Here is a 16,076-nt window from a genome sequence, read left to right on the forward strand (position 1 = left end):
ACCACAGTCACAAGTCCGGTTAATCACTAACCCTGCCAGCCACCGACAGGCCCAACTCAGTTATCACATGCTGGTGTACACACGTGCAGTGCTGTACTGCACAGCAAATAAGGACTTTCACAAAACCACACTTTTTACTCCCTTGCTGCACGAGGAAATAATTAAAAGAGCGGTCCATTAGACGTGGGCCCTGCGTGCTGGAGACGTGGGCCCTGCGTGCCAAGTGAGAGAGGCCGCCCGGCTCCTCTCCGCCACGACCGAGCGAGCGAGCTCGAGCGTCGAGGGTCAGCGCCAATCCAGACCGTGCGACTTCGGAAGAAAGTTAGTGATCTGCCGAGTTGCACTTGAAGCACTCTCATGCAATCCCACTGGAGAGGGAAGCTCTCACCTTCCATTACGGCGCTTTTGAAAAGCCCTAAAGAGGCGGCGTGGGAAGAGACTATTCATTAGCCATTGTTTGCAAGTTTCCAGACAGACGCTTTCATGGCTGCCTCTTCATCTACACAAATGTCTTTTTTTATATTCCCTTACCTCATTAAATGTTTTTTTTTATACTAGTGCCAGTGTCGGGTCGCTTCTGAAAAATAAGTTAATACCTCAATGGGCTTGGCCTGGTAGGATGGGGATGGTTTAGTTGTATTTGTATGTTTTTGGGTGGTTTACGTTTCTTGTACTTTACATGACTATCGTGTTGTTTGTGCTGTTTGTTGTTGTAACGGTCTTACCCGCCTCGACTGGACATCTGTGAAAAAGAGCTTTTTAGCTCATCGGATTCATCCTGTGAAAATGTATCATATTCTGATTCAGTTCTCATGTGCCTGTGGCCACCGGCCACGCTCGCCGCGGCGTGTCGCGTTTCGCTCACCCGGACGAGGCACTCACCAGGCCGAACAGGGGAGAGCGTGCGGTGGCCGTGCGGGCGTGTGTGTGCATGTTTATGCGTGTATGTGTGCTTGCATGTGTGTGCGTGTGTCTGTGAGCGGTAGTGTAGCGTGCTGCGTTCCAAACCTGGCGACCCGGTGATGATTATCTGAACCGGTCCCGGGCCTCGCATCGGTCGACTCAGCCTCAAATGAGTACCTGGTGTGTGATGTGTAAACATCGCCGCTAGGGAGACAAAGGCGGCCGGGCGTGGTGTTGGCCACCCACCCCCTTGTGTGCCGTGCCGGCCTTCATAGGTGCTCGCTAACAGCACTTGCCCCTACAGTCTGTTAAGGCTATATGAGGGATCTTTGTCTTTGTGTGTGTGTGTGCATGTTTATGCGTGTGTGTCTTTGTGCGTGCATGAGTGGCTCTCACACGGCTTGCCGCTTTGAAAGAGAATCGCGTCGTGCGGAGAGGCCTCCGCTGGCGCTCTCGTCTTCGCAATCGTCGCCGTCGAGCACGGCGTACCCCCCCCCACCCCCTGGCACGCTGTCCCGGTGTCTCGCAGTGACGGCGGCGCATGTTCGCTTTGGGGGGTGGGCACTCACCGGCACCAGTGGCCACCGTGGTTGTCACTGCTCAGCGCCACGGTGCCCGTGCAATTCCCTCCCCATGCTACTTTCAGTAAACGGTGTCTGACCTCGATCGGGGCAGCCTCAGCCAAAGCTTTTTGTGTAATTTGGTTTGTCTTTTTGCCGTGTTTTTTTTCCCCAAAACAAATTGGCAACGTACTTGTGTTGAACTTGTTTGGCACCGTACGCAGCCAACCGTGCTAATCGGAGGTGCAGGGGAAGGACAACAAACTAAACATAAAAAAGCAGTTCTAAAGAAATTATGTTGTCCGTGTCACGTCATGAGACTCAAGAATCCATTTGGAACTCACGGAGCAGTGCTTGTTGACGGACGGCCTTCAGAACTTCGACTGAGAACCCTTCCAGTAGCCTCCGTTATCCACGCACCCGGTACTCTCCTACCTGACCTGTTACACGTGTAGTGGGTTCTACGGAGGCACACGCTTGAACTAGGAGGCAACACGTTTGTAGTGTCATGTAGAATCACTCAGTCAGACACGTTGTTCCAAGTCACCTGCTTACACTTTATTACTTTCTCTTGCACCAGTTGTAGGCACTCCTGTCTCTGTCTATACGGTCACTTTGTTAACCAACTTCCCCTATCTACTTTACACCTTGCTGACCTGCCTGCGGCAGCTCTTCCTCTCAGCAGCTTCTCACTCACAGCTCCGCACACAGAGAGCAGCTCACATAGGGCTTGCACGCAGCAGCGCTCACACAGAGCTCGCACACAGCAGCGCTCACACAGAAGCTTCGCTCACACAGGACTTGCACACAGCTGCTCTCCCTCTGCGCCGCTGCCCTCTCTTACACTCCCTCAGACCCGCTCACTAGTCCGATCCGGGCGGGGGGATCAACCATCACCCGCCCGTCGACTCGTGAGGGTTGAGGTCTGTCCCTGGCGAGATGTCCTCACCCTGGTCCCAGCAACCCGAACTCCCGCTCCACTCTCACACACCCCCTTATATTCTCTTCCCAATTATCCAGCTCCTCCCTTGTGTCTCTTTAGGGCCCGACAGACCGGGGCCTGTCAGGCCATCAATCACCCCTTATCGCACGCCTCCCTGGCAACACCTCCGGTGCCAGCGTACGACCCCGAACCGACCCCGTCTACAAACGAATCTCCCGTTAAAAAAGTGGCGGTTTGCACGTGCAACCACACGTTGCACACGCGCACCTGCCTGCCCTCGGTTGCCCTCGGGCAGCAGTGCGCACCGCGTATTTTACCACGCTACACGTTTATTATACGGCCCCAACAGGGCTACTACTTAAACGTTACAACAGGTTACTACATAACCGGGTCAGGCCAGAGACACACTGCCTGACCCACAATGCCGAACGTGACGACTGAAGGCCGAAGACCGAAGACCGACGAGACCGAAGAGACGTAGCACCGAGGGTTCCATTCCATCAGACAGCCGCGATTGCTCTCGGGACCTCCCTTTTATGCTCCCGAGCACGTGGCCTCGCTCCGCCTTCGGCCATGCCCCATTCTGGATCTCACCAGAAGGTTCTCGACTGAGCATCACGTGTCCCTCAAGCCCCCTTTTGGGCCCCCTCGCTACCCTGTCCCGGTCATGTGCCCTCTCGGGTTCATCCAGACTGTCACGTCCTCACTTGCCCTCTCTCTGACAGTCATCAGAACCATGCCCCCTAAGGCCCACTTCCATGCCATGCCGACTCTGGTGCCAGAGAGATGCTCAAGGCGCACAGCTCCACTCTTGTGACAGTCACTGGCGCTAAACGCCATAGTGACTCCATTTACGTCACTACACACGGAAAAAAATGTTGTCGTACGGCAGTCACTCGAAACATATGATGTTCGGAGCTGGAATGTAGCCAATGGAAATTAAATCTCAGATATAAGAATGTATGTATGTTGAACTTCTTTTGCTCCGCGCATAGCCAACCGCGCTAGTAACCAGATTGAGATGATCAATTCGCCACACTTGAGAACACGGGTGACATGGCGGGTGGCAGTGCCAGCTTCCGTTGTCTGTTGAATCCCCCCTGAGGGGCACCCCGGCCACCTCCACCTAAGCTTGGAAATTCGACGTGGCGTGTTTAACCTCGCCTCACTACTCTCACCTTGCACTGAAGCCTCATGGTAGCACCTAACGCAGCAGCGTCACTGAAAATCTGCTTCGGACACTGAGGTTCTCGGACAGTTACAGTTTCACATCACTATACACGACACTATACTACTATACACTTCACTACTATACGTTACACTACTATACACTTGACTTAAAGCTTTCGTGACTGCAGGAATTCATATTCTCCCTCTCTTTTTCACCTGAAGACGATTGCTTGTGTTGCGATCGAAACGTCGTGATTTAGATTTTATTATTTATTCTATCTACGTGGCTTTACCGAAAGACCCAAAGAATATTACTATACACTACACTGATATACACTACACTATACACTACACTACTATACATTACACTACTATACACTCCACTACTATACACTACACTGCTATACATTACACTATACACTACACTACACTGTTACAGCCTCACGTCGGTTTCTCGTCTGTCGCCCCCATCGTTGTGGAACTCTCTAATAGCTTTGCACATCCGCAACATCAAATGCACTCTGACTCTCAAGAAACATCTAAAGGCCTCTCTATCTGTGTTGGCTCATGGCTTTCGAGCAGCCCTGAGCTTGGCTCCGCGCCCTCTGAGTTGTTGACTTCTCTGCAAATTCTGGCACATTATGAATGTCATCGTCGTTATCACCATTATTATTAACACGCGAACCACAACGACGGAGGTTGCTGGGTAATGCAGGGCACCACGTGACAGGTCCCAGCAGGCATCGTGTGCCACGCCAATCTTCGTGGGCACTGAACGGCGCTTGCCCCGGTGGTTTAATGACATGGCCCCAGGGAGGCGGTGGGGTGTTTGTCATGTTGATGAATGTCATAAAAGGCAATACGTTGTAAAGTACCGTGGTATGTTATTGATATTGGCCGGAATGACTCGGTGCGGAGAATCGAAAGGTGGTGCGCAGGCAAGTCTCAATCGTAAAGCGCGTGACCGCCCAACGCGTTAACTCACTCCTCTTTTCTCACTCGGATTCATGCGGGTTTGGTGTTCACTCGAAGGCTTCACTCAATGACATCAAAAAAAGTTGAACCCTCGGCCTGCTCGAGTGTGGTGCACGCTTTGTGGCGGCACGGTGCGGAATGTGCTCTGCGTGGGTATCAACAGCAAAAAATAGCGTTGTCAATCAGAGACAGTGAGAGAGAGACGCTCATGCATTGCGTGACCTTAAAAGGTACTTACCATTTTTTCGTGAAGACATTGAACCTCAACAAAAGCACGCTTGACAGCCTGACACAGCCTGATTTGCTGTTGCTTGCTGCCAAGCTGGGGAATTGGTGTACTTATGCAATCGTGAACTTACAAACTTTTACGTATTAAATGTTTTGAGTGATTCGCCTACCTTTCCTATACTTTGCACTCCTATCGCTTGCTTTTTTTGTATTGTTTGTTGTTATTATAACTTTCTGAGCCCCGTGCCCCGACTGGACATCTGTGAAAAAAAGATCTTCTTAGCCTCATCGGATTTCTCCAGGATAAGTAAAGATTCTGATTGAATAACAACCGAGATCCACGAGGGGAACACGGCGCACGATTTGCGGGAATGCCCCAACCTGACGGCTGCCCAAACCTGGCGGCTGCCCGCACCTGGCGGCTGCCCACACCTGGCGGCTGCCCGCACCTGGCAACTGCCCGCACCCTGCCCACTTTGTCGCTTACGACGCCCGCCACTTTTTACTTCGGACTCGCGTTTGGTTCCCCCAGCCCGTGCCTCATTCTTCCATCTCTGCAGTGCAACTCCGGGCGTGCGTTGTTACACGCCGCGTCGTACGTACGTATGTTGAGCTTCTTTCAGTGGCTTCCTAATATATCGGATGGCCGCAGCAGCGCATCTGGGACCACGGCTGGCACTCCACGTCCCTCCGTTCTAACTTCCAGCAACTGGTGCCATGGTGGTTTCCGGCTCTTGAACCGCTTGTTGTTGCAAGGGCAAGGGTTCAAATCCCAGTTTGGGGTTGAGTGAGCCTCTCGCCCTTCCTGGGCTGCGTACCACTCCACACAAGGTCAAGGTGCAGCCCTGCAATGCCTTGCTTACGCCACTGCTGAAAGAAGGAAGGCGCCGCCACTAGAGGGCGCTCAAGGGAGTCCCTCAAGGAAGTCAATAATGCTCATCCTATTAACTGATGCCCACCATGGAAAATGTGGAATTTCCATTTCTGGCTTAGGGCATTAATCGTGGGTTCGCGATGGCCCATGTTTATTTACATGTGCCTCAGATCTGCAGTCTCTTTCTGTGGAATTCAAATTCTCAAAGGTTACAGCGATGCCCCCGAAAATAATACGAATGTCTCTCTTGTAGCCACCCGGCACAGTAATATAAGATATTCGTTCATGAGAATGCCGCGAATATTGCCGCCGTTATATACTTCAACGCGGACGGCATCGCTTTTCCAAGGACTCGTGCGAAATGAGAAAGCAGAGCCCGCATTCCATCACGACGAGAGAATTCATTCGGTGTCACGTAGCCATTGTGGAAACAGCATTCTGTAACCTCGGTGTCATTTCCACAAACATTGCTCAGCTTTGGCCGTTGGTCAAAAAAGGGCCAAGCAGAGAAATCTCTTGAGGGCGCCGGATCCGGGCTGTGTGGGTGAGTGGGGCGACAAACAGTCCGGCTGAACCGCAGCGTTCAACTCGTGTGCACCCTCGCACCGCCCGGGAGGAGGGGGGGGGGGATTCTGTAATCTGTATTTGCGGATTTATATTCTGTGAATAGATATCCAGCTCGCAGAGCTCAATGGATTGAGGGCCATGATCGCCAACATCTTTGAGAACTGACAACGGCACGTAGAGATATTCACAGGACACAGACTTTCATTTCCGATTATCACGGTTGGCTACGTACGGTGCGAAAGAAGTCCAACATACATACAAATGCATGTGTGTCAATTATTGTGAGGAAGCAATATATTACCTCTTCACCCGGAGCACTACACGGCAGGGCGAAGAGGCTTAAGTGCCGTGTAGGCTTGAGCAGCCGTACCACTGGATATGTATGTATGTTGAAATTCTTTCGCACCATACGTAGCCAACCGTGCTAATGGGAGGTGCGCGGGAAGGATAACAAACTAAACACAAAAAGTGGTTTTAAATAAATGAGTTTTCAATCTAGATTATTTAAAAGTGCACAGCTCCAGTGGCTTCCAAACATCGGAAGGAAGAGCGTTTCAGACGGCCGCAGAAGGGCATCCGAAAGCGCGCGATGCAGTAACCGTTTTTGTTCGATAGCTCGCCAACAGCCGCTGCTGCTGTGAGGATGAGATCACGTGACGGTTTGTGTTCCCTGAGATCAGCAAGGTCTTGTGGTACATTTGTGGCAAGCACTTTGTGTTTTAATGATTGGTACCTGTACAAGTAATGTACACGGCAGGAGGTAAGACAAAGCGCGCTGACGGGTGTGGCGAAGTGTAGTCAAATTCCAGTGCACCGAGACCTAAACTTATGCACTTTTAAATTTAGATTAAAATTTTGATTTAAAACAAATTTCTTTAGAACTGCGTTTTGTGTTTAGTTTGTTGTCCTTCCCCTGCACCTCCGGTGAATACGGTCGGCTTTGTATGGTGCAAAAGAAGTTCAACACACACGCGTAAAACATACGCGCACACACCATGGCCCCCAGTCCCCAGCAGCCCTGGATCCCTGTTACGCTCGGGGTGTCCCTCGTGTGTGTGAACAATTCCGCGGCCGCTGGGCATCTGAGCAGAAAATCCATTTTCGGGCCACCGTGTTGGATCAAAACGACTCAGTTGTGATGATCCGTAGCCATCAGCCACCTTGGGGCCGCACAGGGACAGCTGCCGCTTGGCGGTGCCCTTTCGAATGTGCCCTGAGGTGAGAGAATGAGGTTTAAGGTGCTGCGAGACGCACAGCCTCGGCAAGCGCGCTCACGATGAAACACTTTGTCCGTGCGTGCAGTTTGATTTTTGTTTTTTTTGCAATCTGACTTTTTGAGGTTATTACTGCGTGCACCGGCTTCGGGTTTAATACTTTGGTAGCATCAGTCACAGTTTGTTAGATTGTCCCTTTCGGGCAACACCCTCTTTTTGGGCCACACACAAGGGGCAACATTGTCCCCACAGATGGCTTCGTAGATACGTACGTGCTTGTACAGCAGTGTGTGTGCACGTGACCCACTGGTATGTGCACATGTGTGTGTGTTTTTACATTTGTACGTGTGTACACGAGTGTGTTTATAGGGAGCGGTAGTGGACAGGTTAACACGCTGTGCTACAAACCCGGTGGCCCGAGTTCGATTCCCGCTCATGGCCAACACAAGTGAATGATGATCTGAAACGGTCCTGGGCATCCCCTAGGTCGACTCAGCCTCAAATGAGTACCTGGTGTGGTGCGTAAACATCGTCACTTAGGAGACAAAGGCGGCCAGGCGTGATGTTTGCAACCCACCCTCTCGTGTGCTGTGCCGGCCGTCATCGGTGCTCGCAAGCAGAACTTGCCCAAAGAGTCTGTTAAAGGCTATATGGGGGATCTTTGTGTATGTTTCCACAGTATATGAGTGTGGATATGAGTGAATGGTGGAGTGCTTATCGCACTCCATCACAAAGCCAGCAACCCGAGTTTAATTCGCGACCACGGCTAACATGAGCAGCGAGTCATATACCTGAGGCTGTCCTTTGCCTCCCCTAGGTCGACTCAGCCTTAAACCGAGTACCTGGCGTGGTATGTAAACATCGGCATTGGGGAGACAAACGCGGCTGGTCATGGTGCCAATCACAGCCACCCCTTCGTTCGCGGCGCCGGCCTGCATGGGCGCTCGATAACAACTCTTGCCCCGACAGTCTATTAAAGGCTATGCAGGGGTCTTTGTTTGTCCCAGACACTGCCCTCAGGCCCGGATAAGATTGCCACAATGCAGCCGCCTGTGAGCGCTGCCTGTCATCCAGCTGCTCCTCACCTCGTCACGTTACCTTCGTCCGCCCTCAAGAGAGCCGAAGAGCAACGGACAACTCTTTTGAGGGTGGACACAAGCACCCGCCCATCGTGGGGCTAAGATCTACCGCTAAGATCTACCGCTAAGATCTACAGTACCGCTAAGATCTACCGCGTAGCGTTACCGCTAAGATCTACCGCTAAGATCTACCGTGTAGAGTTACCGCTAAGATCTACCGCTATGAGTTACCGCTAAGATCTACCGCTAAGATCTACCACTAAGATCTACCGTGTAGAGTTACCGCTAAGAGTTTCCGCTAAGATCTACCGCTAAGAGTTACCGCTATAATCTACCGCTAAGATCTACCGCTAAGATCTACCGCTATGAGTTACCGCTAAGATCTACCGCTAAGATCTACCACTAAGATCTACCACTAAGATCTACCGCTAAGAGTTACCGCTAAGAGTTTCCGCTAAAAGTTACCGCTAAGATCTACCGCTAAGATCTACCGCTAAGATCTACCACGTAGAGTTACCGCTAAGATCTACCGCGAAGAGTTTCCACTAAGAGTTACCGCTAAGAGCTACGGGCCGATGTCTCCCCCCCCCCCCGCCCGTGCTCGCCGTGTCCCGTCGCGTGCAGTCGAGTGGAGCAGCAGCAGCAGCAGCCAGAGCTTCGCGCCGCCCAGTGGGGACTGCGTGCTGGAGGACCTCCGCGTGCTCAAGTGCAGCATCTCCAACCTCCCCTCCGTGAGCCTCGCCCCCTCCACCGTCGCCACCACCACCACCACGATCAACACTACCACCACCATCACCATCAACACTACCACCGTGGCCACCACCACCACCACGATCAACACTACCACCACCATCACCATCAACACTACCACCATCACCATCAACACCACCACCATCAACACCATCACCATCAACACTACCACCATCACCATCAACACCCCCACCAACAACACTACCACTACTACCATCACCATCACCACTACCACCTTCACGATAAACACAACCACCATCAACGCTACCACGATCACCATCAACACTACCACCTTCACTATCAACACTACCACCACCACCATCAACACTATCACCATCAACACCACCACCATCACCATCAACACTACCAACTTCACGATCAACACCACCACCATCAACACTACCACTACTACCATCACCATCACCACTAGCACCTTCACGATAAACACAACCACCATCAACGCTACCACCATCACCATCAACACTACCACCTTCACGATCAACACCATCACCATCAACACTACCACCTTCACCATGAACACTACCACCATCAACACTATCACCATCAACACCATCACCATCAACACCACCACCAACAACACTACCACCACCACCATCAACACTACCACCATCACCATCAACACCACCACCATCACCATCAACACCACCACCAACAAAACTACCACCTTCACGATCAACACTACCACCACCACCATCAACACCACCACCACCACCATCAACACTACCACTACTACCATCACCACAACCACCTTCACGATCAACACTACCACCACCATCATCAACACCACCACCACCATCAACACTACCACTACTACCATCACCACTACCACCTTCACGATCAACACTACCACCACCATCATCAACACCACCACCACCATCAACACTACCACTACTACCATCACCACTACCACCTTCACGATCAACACTACCACAACCACCATCAACATTATCACCATCACCCCCACTATCAACACCGCCACCAAATGCATAGCAGCCAAACACTCTAAATGCGTGGTGACGTTGATTCTAAATGTGGAGGAAAAAAACGGAGGACCCGAAGAATAATCCACACGACCACGGGTAGAGAGACACGCAAACTTCAAATATACAGGAGGTGTCGGAGTCTGAATTGAACCCACAACCTCCTGTCAGGCGAGGTAGTCAACATCTCGCCACTGTGACACAACGACGTCACGGGATCTTTAAACCCCAATGTGAAGCAGAAGGCAGGCACTATTGTTACATACGTACGCGTGTATGTTCAACTTCTTTCGCACCGTACGTAGTCAACGGTGCTAATCAGAGGTGTGGGGTAAGGACGAAAAAATCTAGATGCTGTATTCATCACGTCCAATGTTCCGTGCGTCGCTTCCGCTACTACGCGACATTGGTATCTATTGCCATGTGCAAGAATATAAATGCGTCTACTGTGGGTTTTTGTTGTTGCGCGTGTATGGAGTTTGTTGTCCTTCCCCCGCACCTCCAATTAGCACGGTTGACTACGTACGGTGCGCTCTTGAAACGGTGGGCTTATACCGCCAGCGCCACGCTCCCCGTTCATTGACTTGGTTACGCTGAGAGCACTCCTGCTGACACGCTCCGCAAAGCCTTGATTACTCATAATAGAGGTTTTTGGGTTAGATCGCATAAAATATAAATGTGTCGTCAAACCCACCACCACCCGACACAGTCAACGAGTAAATATGGTCACGTTAACACAACATGCCGATTCGTTACAAGTTCACCACACCGGTGTGAGTGAATCCACAACATTTTACAATTCAAACTCTCCAACACACCGGTGTCCTGAACAAGTAACAAATCGGCATGTTTTGTTGGCGTGACGAACCTTACTAATTGGCTGCGTCACCCAAAAAAAACCTCCTATGGATAATATTGGTGACGAAAGCCGACTAATTTGTTAAACTGTCTTGATTCCTGCTCCCCGTGGCTTGTGAGCTACGGAGAGACAGCGAGCGAGCAGTGCGGTGCAGACGCTCTCCGGTAGCACCCTCTTGTGCCGTCACCCTCCGTTTTGCCCGGTGGCCCCAACATCCCCCCGCTTGCTTTGCCATGTGTACGTACGTGCGTGCGTACGGTTGGGAATTCTTTCGCACCGTACGTAGCCGCCCTTGCTCATCCTAGGTGCCCACGACCGCTGTACGGGAGTGGAGGCGGTTCCTGAGAGAATCCTCCTGATAAGAGTGACGCATTCTTACATCACGTGTTGTGTTGGAAAGGCAAGGGGAAACGTCTGCCACAGGCACACTAAACTAGGACTCACTATTTTTATTTTACCCTGTAATGTACGTAATGCCGGAGGGTTGTGAGAAAGAAGTTAAGAGACTGTGGCCGCGATGATTACCCTGCATTTTTGGTCGTGTTTCACAGAAGTTGGGGGTCGTAGCAGCGATTGTTTCCGGCAATTTCCACCCAAAAAAGTATCTCGTAGACACGAAAACACACGTCGCTGGAGATGATGGGCCAGGGCAGCTATCAGCTTGGCTGTGATGTAAAAACCCTAAAAAAACTTTTTATTTAACCAGGTAAGGCCCACTGAGCTATATAGCTGTTTTTCAGAAGTGACCTGGCCACAAGCTCAACGAAGTAGCTTATCACGTGGAAATGCAGCGAAATATTCCAAACGCGTGATGTTGATTCTATATGTGGAGGGAAAAACCGAACGACCCGTTGAAAAATCCACGCGACCACGGGGAGAGAGAGAGACACGCAAACTCCAAATATACAGCAGGCGTTAGGGTCAGGAACGAACCTACAACGTCCTGCATACCAGGCGAGGGAGTTAACATCTCCTAGCCACCGCGGCTGTTAGTGGATTCTAATTTCTAGAAGATCGCGCGACGTTCCCACTGCCGTCCTCGTCGTAATGCAGTGCGGCGAACGAAGATCGCCTCCTCGTGCGGCGAACTCCGAATGGTTTAAAAAAAAAAACGCACCACGTTTAAGACCTCGGGGAGCAAGCTGAAGCGAGGCTGGTCGATACGTCTCCCCAGCGTTTGCATCTTTACAACCAATTAAATTACCGGAGACGTTTGAATAATTGTGCCGTATTGTACACGCGGTGCCGCGGTGTTCGCCCGAGGCGCAACAACGCGCCGATTTGTCAATTTAAATAAATCTGTTGAGTCGGCCATACACGTGTAGCGCTTGAAGATGAACTCGGCCGTGAAGCAGAAATTATGTGTAAACAGGGGAAGGCTTTGGGCAGAGAGAGAAGGCGGATGCCCTGAGCGACGCAACCGGGGAACGGCGTTAATCGCCGCTCAGTGCAGTATCCACTCACGGGGAACTGATCACGTTTCACATGTCTACAATCGTGCCCGAGTTTGCAGGGCATGGATTCTGCAACTGCGCGACAATCGAGACGATCGTTCCGGTTACCTGCGCTGACTGCGGTTCACCAGAGCCAGACCGTGGATCACGTGATCCCATACTGTCCTCTGAACCATTGATTCACAGACCGTGGATCAGCTGATCCCACACTGCACCCTGCACCGCCAATGCACGCGCGCGACTCTCGTGTACATCCCAGCAGTGCTCCAGAGAGGGCTTGAAAGATGATGTTTACCACAGCTAAGTCTGTTCTCCCGTAACACCGTGTCTTTCCATATCGCAAATTGGATACATTGGATGTGATGAATGTATTAGGGATTTTTTAAAAATATACAATGCGGATGCGAATTGGATATGATGCAATCAAGTGCACTGAACGACGTCTCGTGAGTAGGAATAAGCGGTTGCAAGGACGCTACCTCACACACGTCAGTATTTGTTCAGCCTGTGTCCGTAATCTCACGTTTTATCAGGGACTGTGCTTTACGCGTTATAGGTGAACCATGAACGTTGTTTTTTAGTCTTTTTTGGTTTTTTACAAATAAATATTCACACACCTGAGTCTTACATCGTGCCCACTGCCCCCCATAATGTTTAGGCAACTTGTTGACATCCTTGTTTTTGAAGCTGTAGTTTCTGACGGACGCTCAATCCAGCAGTAAAACTCAAGATTATTTTTATTATTTCTTCTTCTCCTAACTTAACTTGTCAGCTCCTCTTTTTCTCGAGTGATGAGTGACGCTTTACCAATACAGAGCCTGCAAAGCCCACCCCAGGCTACGTGTCCGTGAGAATTGTCGGCAGCGTCGATGAGCAGGGTGCTCGTGGCGGTAGTTCGCCCTGTGCTCAGTCCCAGCGTTGCCGACAAACCGTCCGGGACGTTTCCCATCGTGTGTGGCGGTGGTTTCGCGCCTCCCATGAGCACGGTTTGCTTCAATGCTGACCGCCAACTCGTCTGTGAGCAAACACTCAATTTATGGTCTCAGATTGCAGCATCACGACCTCAAACTGCCAGAATCTGGGATGGCCCCGGGGTCCAAGGTCCCAACTAAAGGCCCTGCATCGTCGCCTAGCATCTCATCACCGCGGTGGCGAGATGTTAACGAACTCGCCTGGTATACAGGGGGTCGTGGAGCTTGTGTGTCTCTCTGCCCATGGTCGCGTGGATTTTTTCTCGGGGTCCTCCGGTTTTTCCCTCCACATTTAGAATCAACATCACGTGTTTAGAGTATTTGGCTGCTGTACATTTCCACGTGATAAGCCACTTCGTTGAGCTATCAGTTGTGGCCAGGTCGCTTCTGAACAAAATATCAATATAGCTCAGTGAGCCTTACCCAGTAAAAAAAAAATAGTTTAGTTGACTATTGTTCAATATTTGGGGGCATTAAAACAACATTAAGTCCTGACTTTTGTGCCTCGTTTGTTGTCCTTCCCACGCACCTCCGATTAGCACGATTGGCTACGTACGGTGCGAAGGAAGTTCAACATACATACGCACATACGTTTCACGCGCTTACGTGTCTGTGTGCGCGCGTTCCTTCCAACAGGGCGTCCCGTGCTACGTGCGCGTCTCTGCCTACAACATGAAGGGCTGGGGACCCCCCCAGTGCTCCGTCCCCGCCTTCGCCATCCCCTCAAGTGAGTCCCCGCGTCTCTCCCCCTCCGCCACGCTCGCGGAGCCGCCCGCTCGGCTTCGCGCGCGCTCGCTCGTCACGCACGGCTCGCTTGCCGCGGACGTAACCACGACACCTCGCACGGTCTCGTCGAGGTGCGCGAACCGTCACGCCAACTCCCGGTCATCCTCGCTGCAGCCGCGGCGGCTTTTGGAGAGCCGTCGAGCAAAGACCCTCGCCGCACCGCCGAACTTTCAGTATGCTCTTCTGCGGCCGTCTGGAACGCTCTTCCTTTTGATATTGGGAAGCCACTGGGAGCCATGTACTTTTAAATCCAAGTTGAAACCACATTTCTTTAGAACTGCTTTTTGCGTTTAGTTTCGAGGGAAAGGAGGAGAGGGAAAAAATGGTGGGGGAGGGGGGCAGGCGGAGATCACGGAGCCACTCGCTGGGACGAGGCCCGGTCCTGAGTCACGGGAACTTGGGTTCGGCTGCCCCGGTGCCGCCTAGGCCAGTGGCCACCTCGTCCCCTTTGACCCAAACAGGTCAAATTAATCTTGATTTGAAGCTTTCGTGACTGCAGGAATCCATACTCTTTGGTTCTTTCGGTATAAAATACATTTTTATTTTATACCTACGTGACTTTACCGAAAGAACCAAAGAGTATAGGTCAAATTAAACTGGGCCAATGAGCAATTGAGCTCACGTCGTGGAAAAGGACGAGAATTTGCCAATTACATCGCCTAACCCCTCCCCCCGCACGCCGCCTCCCCCCTCCCACCTCGTGGCACCACCTCCGGCCCTTCTTAACCGCAGTCATTTAAAAATGACAGCAAATTAAAAGCGGAGGCCTTTGCCGTGCTGACCTTTTGTGTGGCACAGTTGGAAAGGTTAATCTGATCGGACCTCAGCGGTGCGTGCGTGGGGAAGTAGAGGCTGAGGCGTCGGCACAATGCAATTCCGTTCCAGCGACGCGCGTTCATTTCCGAATCCCACGGTGCACACGCACGCCCACCCGTCGGTGGACTCTATCCGATGCCGATCGTGGCCATGCCCCCGAGGTCGACTCAACCTCAAATACCGGGCGCCCGATGATGTCATGCACGCACGACGTTAGCGAGCGGGGGAGGCGAAGGTGGCCGGGCGCGGTTTCAGCTCGCACCGCGTCAGCGTGTGCCGTTCCCGTTTGGGAATGGCACACGCTGACGCGGAGACCGAATACGTGAGAGCCAGGCCATTACGTGCCGGCCGTCATGGTCCAAAATGTTCAAAATTTGAAAAATGACACCGCAAATGACTCATTTGGGAAATTGACTGAGCAACCATCGCCCGCCCCCGCTACTGCAAAAACTTGGCAGGACCCTGGTAGTAACGATATATCATGCTCGCTTACAGCGCTGAATGGGGGACCCTTCCTCCCGGTGTGAGTAGAGTTCAAGCCAATCGCCTTACGTGGGGGCCACGTCACCGCTCACGACGGTGAACCGCTCATCGCTGGTGCATTCACCTGTCAGAGAGAGACGGTCTCTCCTGACAGCTGTGGCAGTCGCTACAGAAGTGGCTCACGGGAGGGAAGAACGACGACACACGTCACCGCTCTACCCCGGCTCCACCGCCATCGATTGCCGGCCTCTAAGAGGTTTTTTTACGAGCGGAGCTTGGCTCCACTCCAGCCGGAGGAGCGCACCATCGGATCCGCGCGAAACTTGCGATGGCTCCGAGGTGAGCGCCGTGACGGAGCGATGCGGCCGTCGCCGGGAATGCCGTCGTCGGTGGATAACGCTTGCGCGAGGACGAGGCCGCGGAATTGCCAGTGCTACGTTGGG

At 52.0% G+C, this 16,076-nt stretch overlaps 1 protein-coding gene across 1 annotated transcript in view; it reads left to right on the top strand.

Moving 5' to 3' along the window:
• Positions 1-16,076, top strand: part of ANKFN1 (ankyrin repeat and fibronectin type III domain containing 1) — a 71,809-nt gene that overhangs the window by 34,802 nt on the left and 20,931 nt on the right. The window contains exons 6-7 of the mRNA XM_078610777.1: positions 9,138-9,244; positions 14,185-14,275. Of these exons, the coding sequence (XP_078466903.1) occupies positions 9,138-9,244; positions 14,185-14,275 (198 nt within the window). The remainder of the gene's footprint in view (positions 1-9,137; positions 9,245-14,184; positions 14,276-16,076) is intronic.

Source organism: Lampetra planeri, chromosome 35, assembly GCF_965212315.1.
Source record: "Lampetra planeri chromosome 35, kcLamPlan1.2.h2, whole genome shotgun sequence".
Lineage (NCBI taxonomy): Eukaryota > Metazoa > Chordata > Hyperoartia > Petromyzontiformes > Petromyzontidae > Lampetra > Lampetra planeri.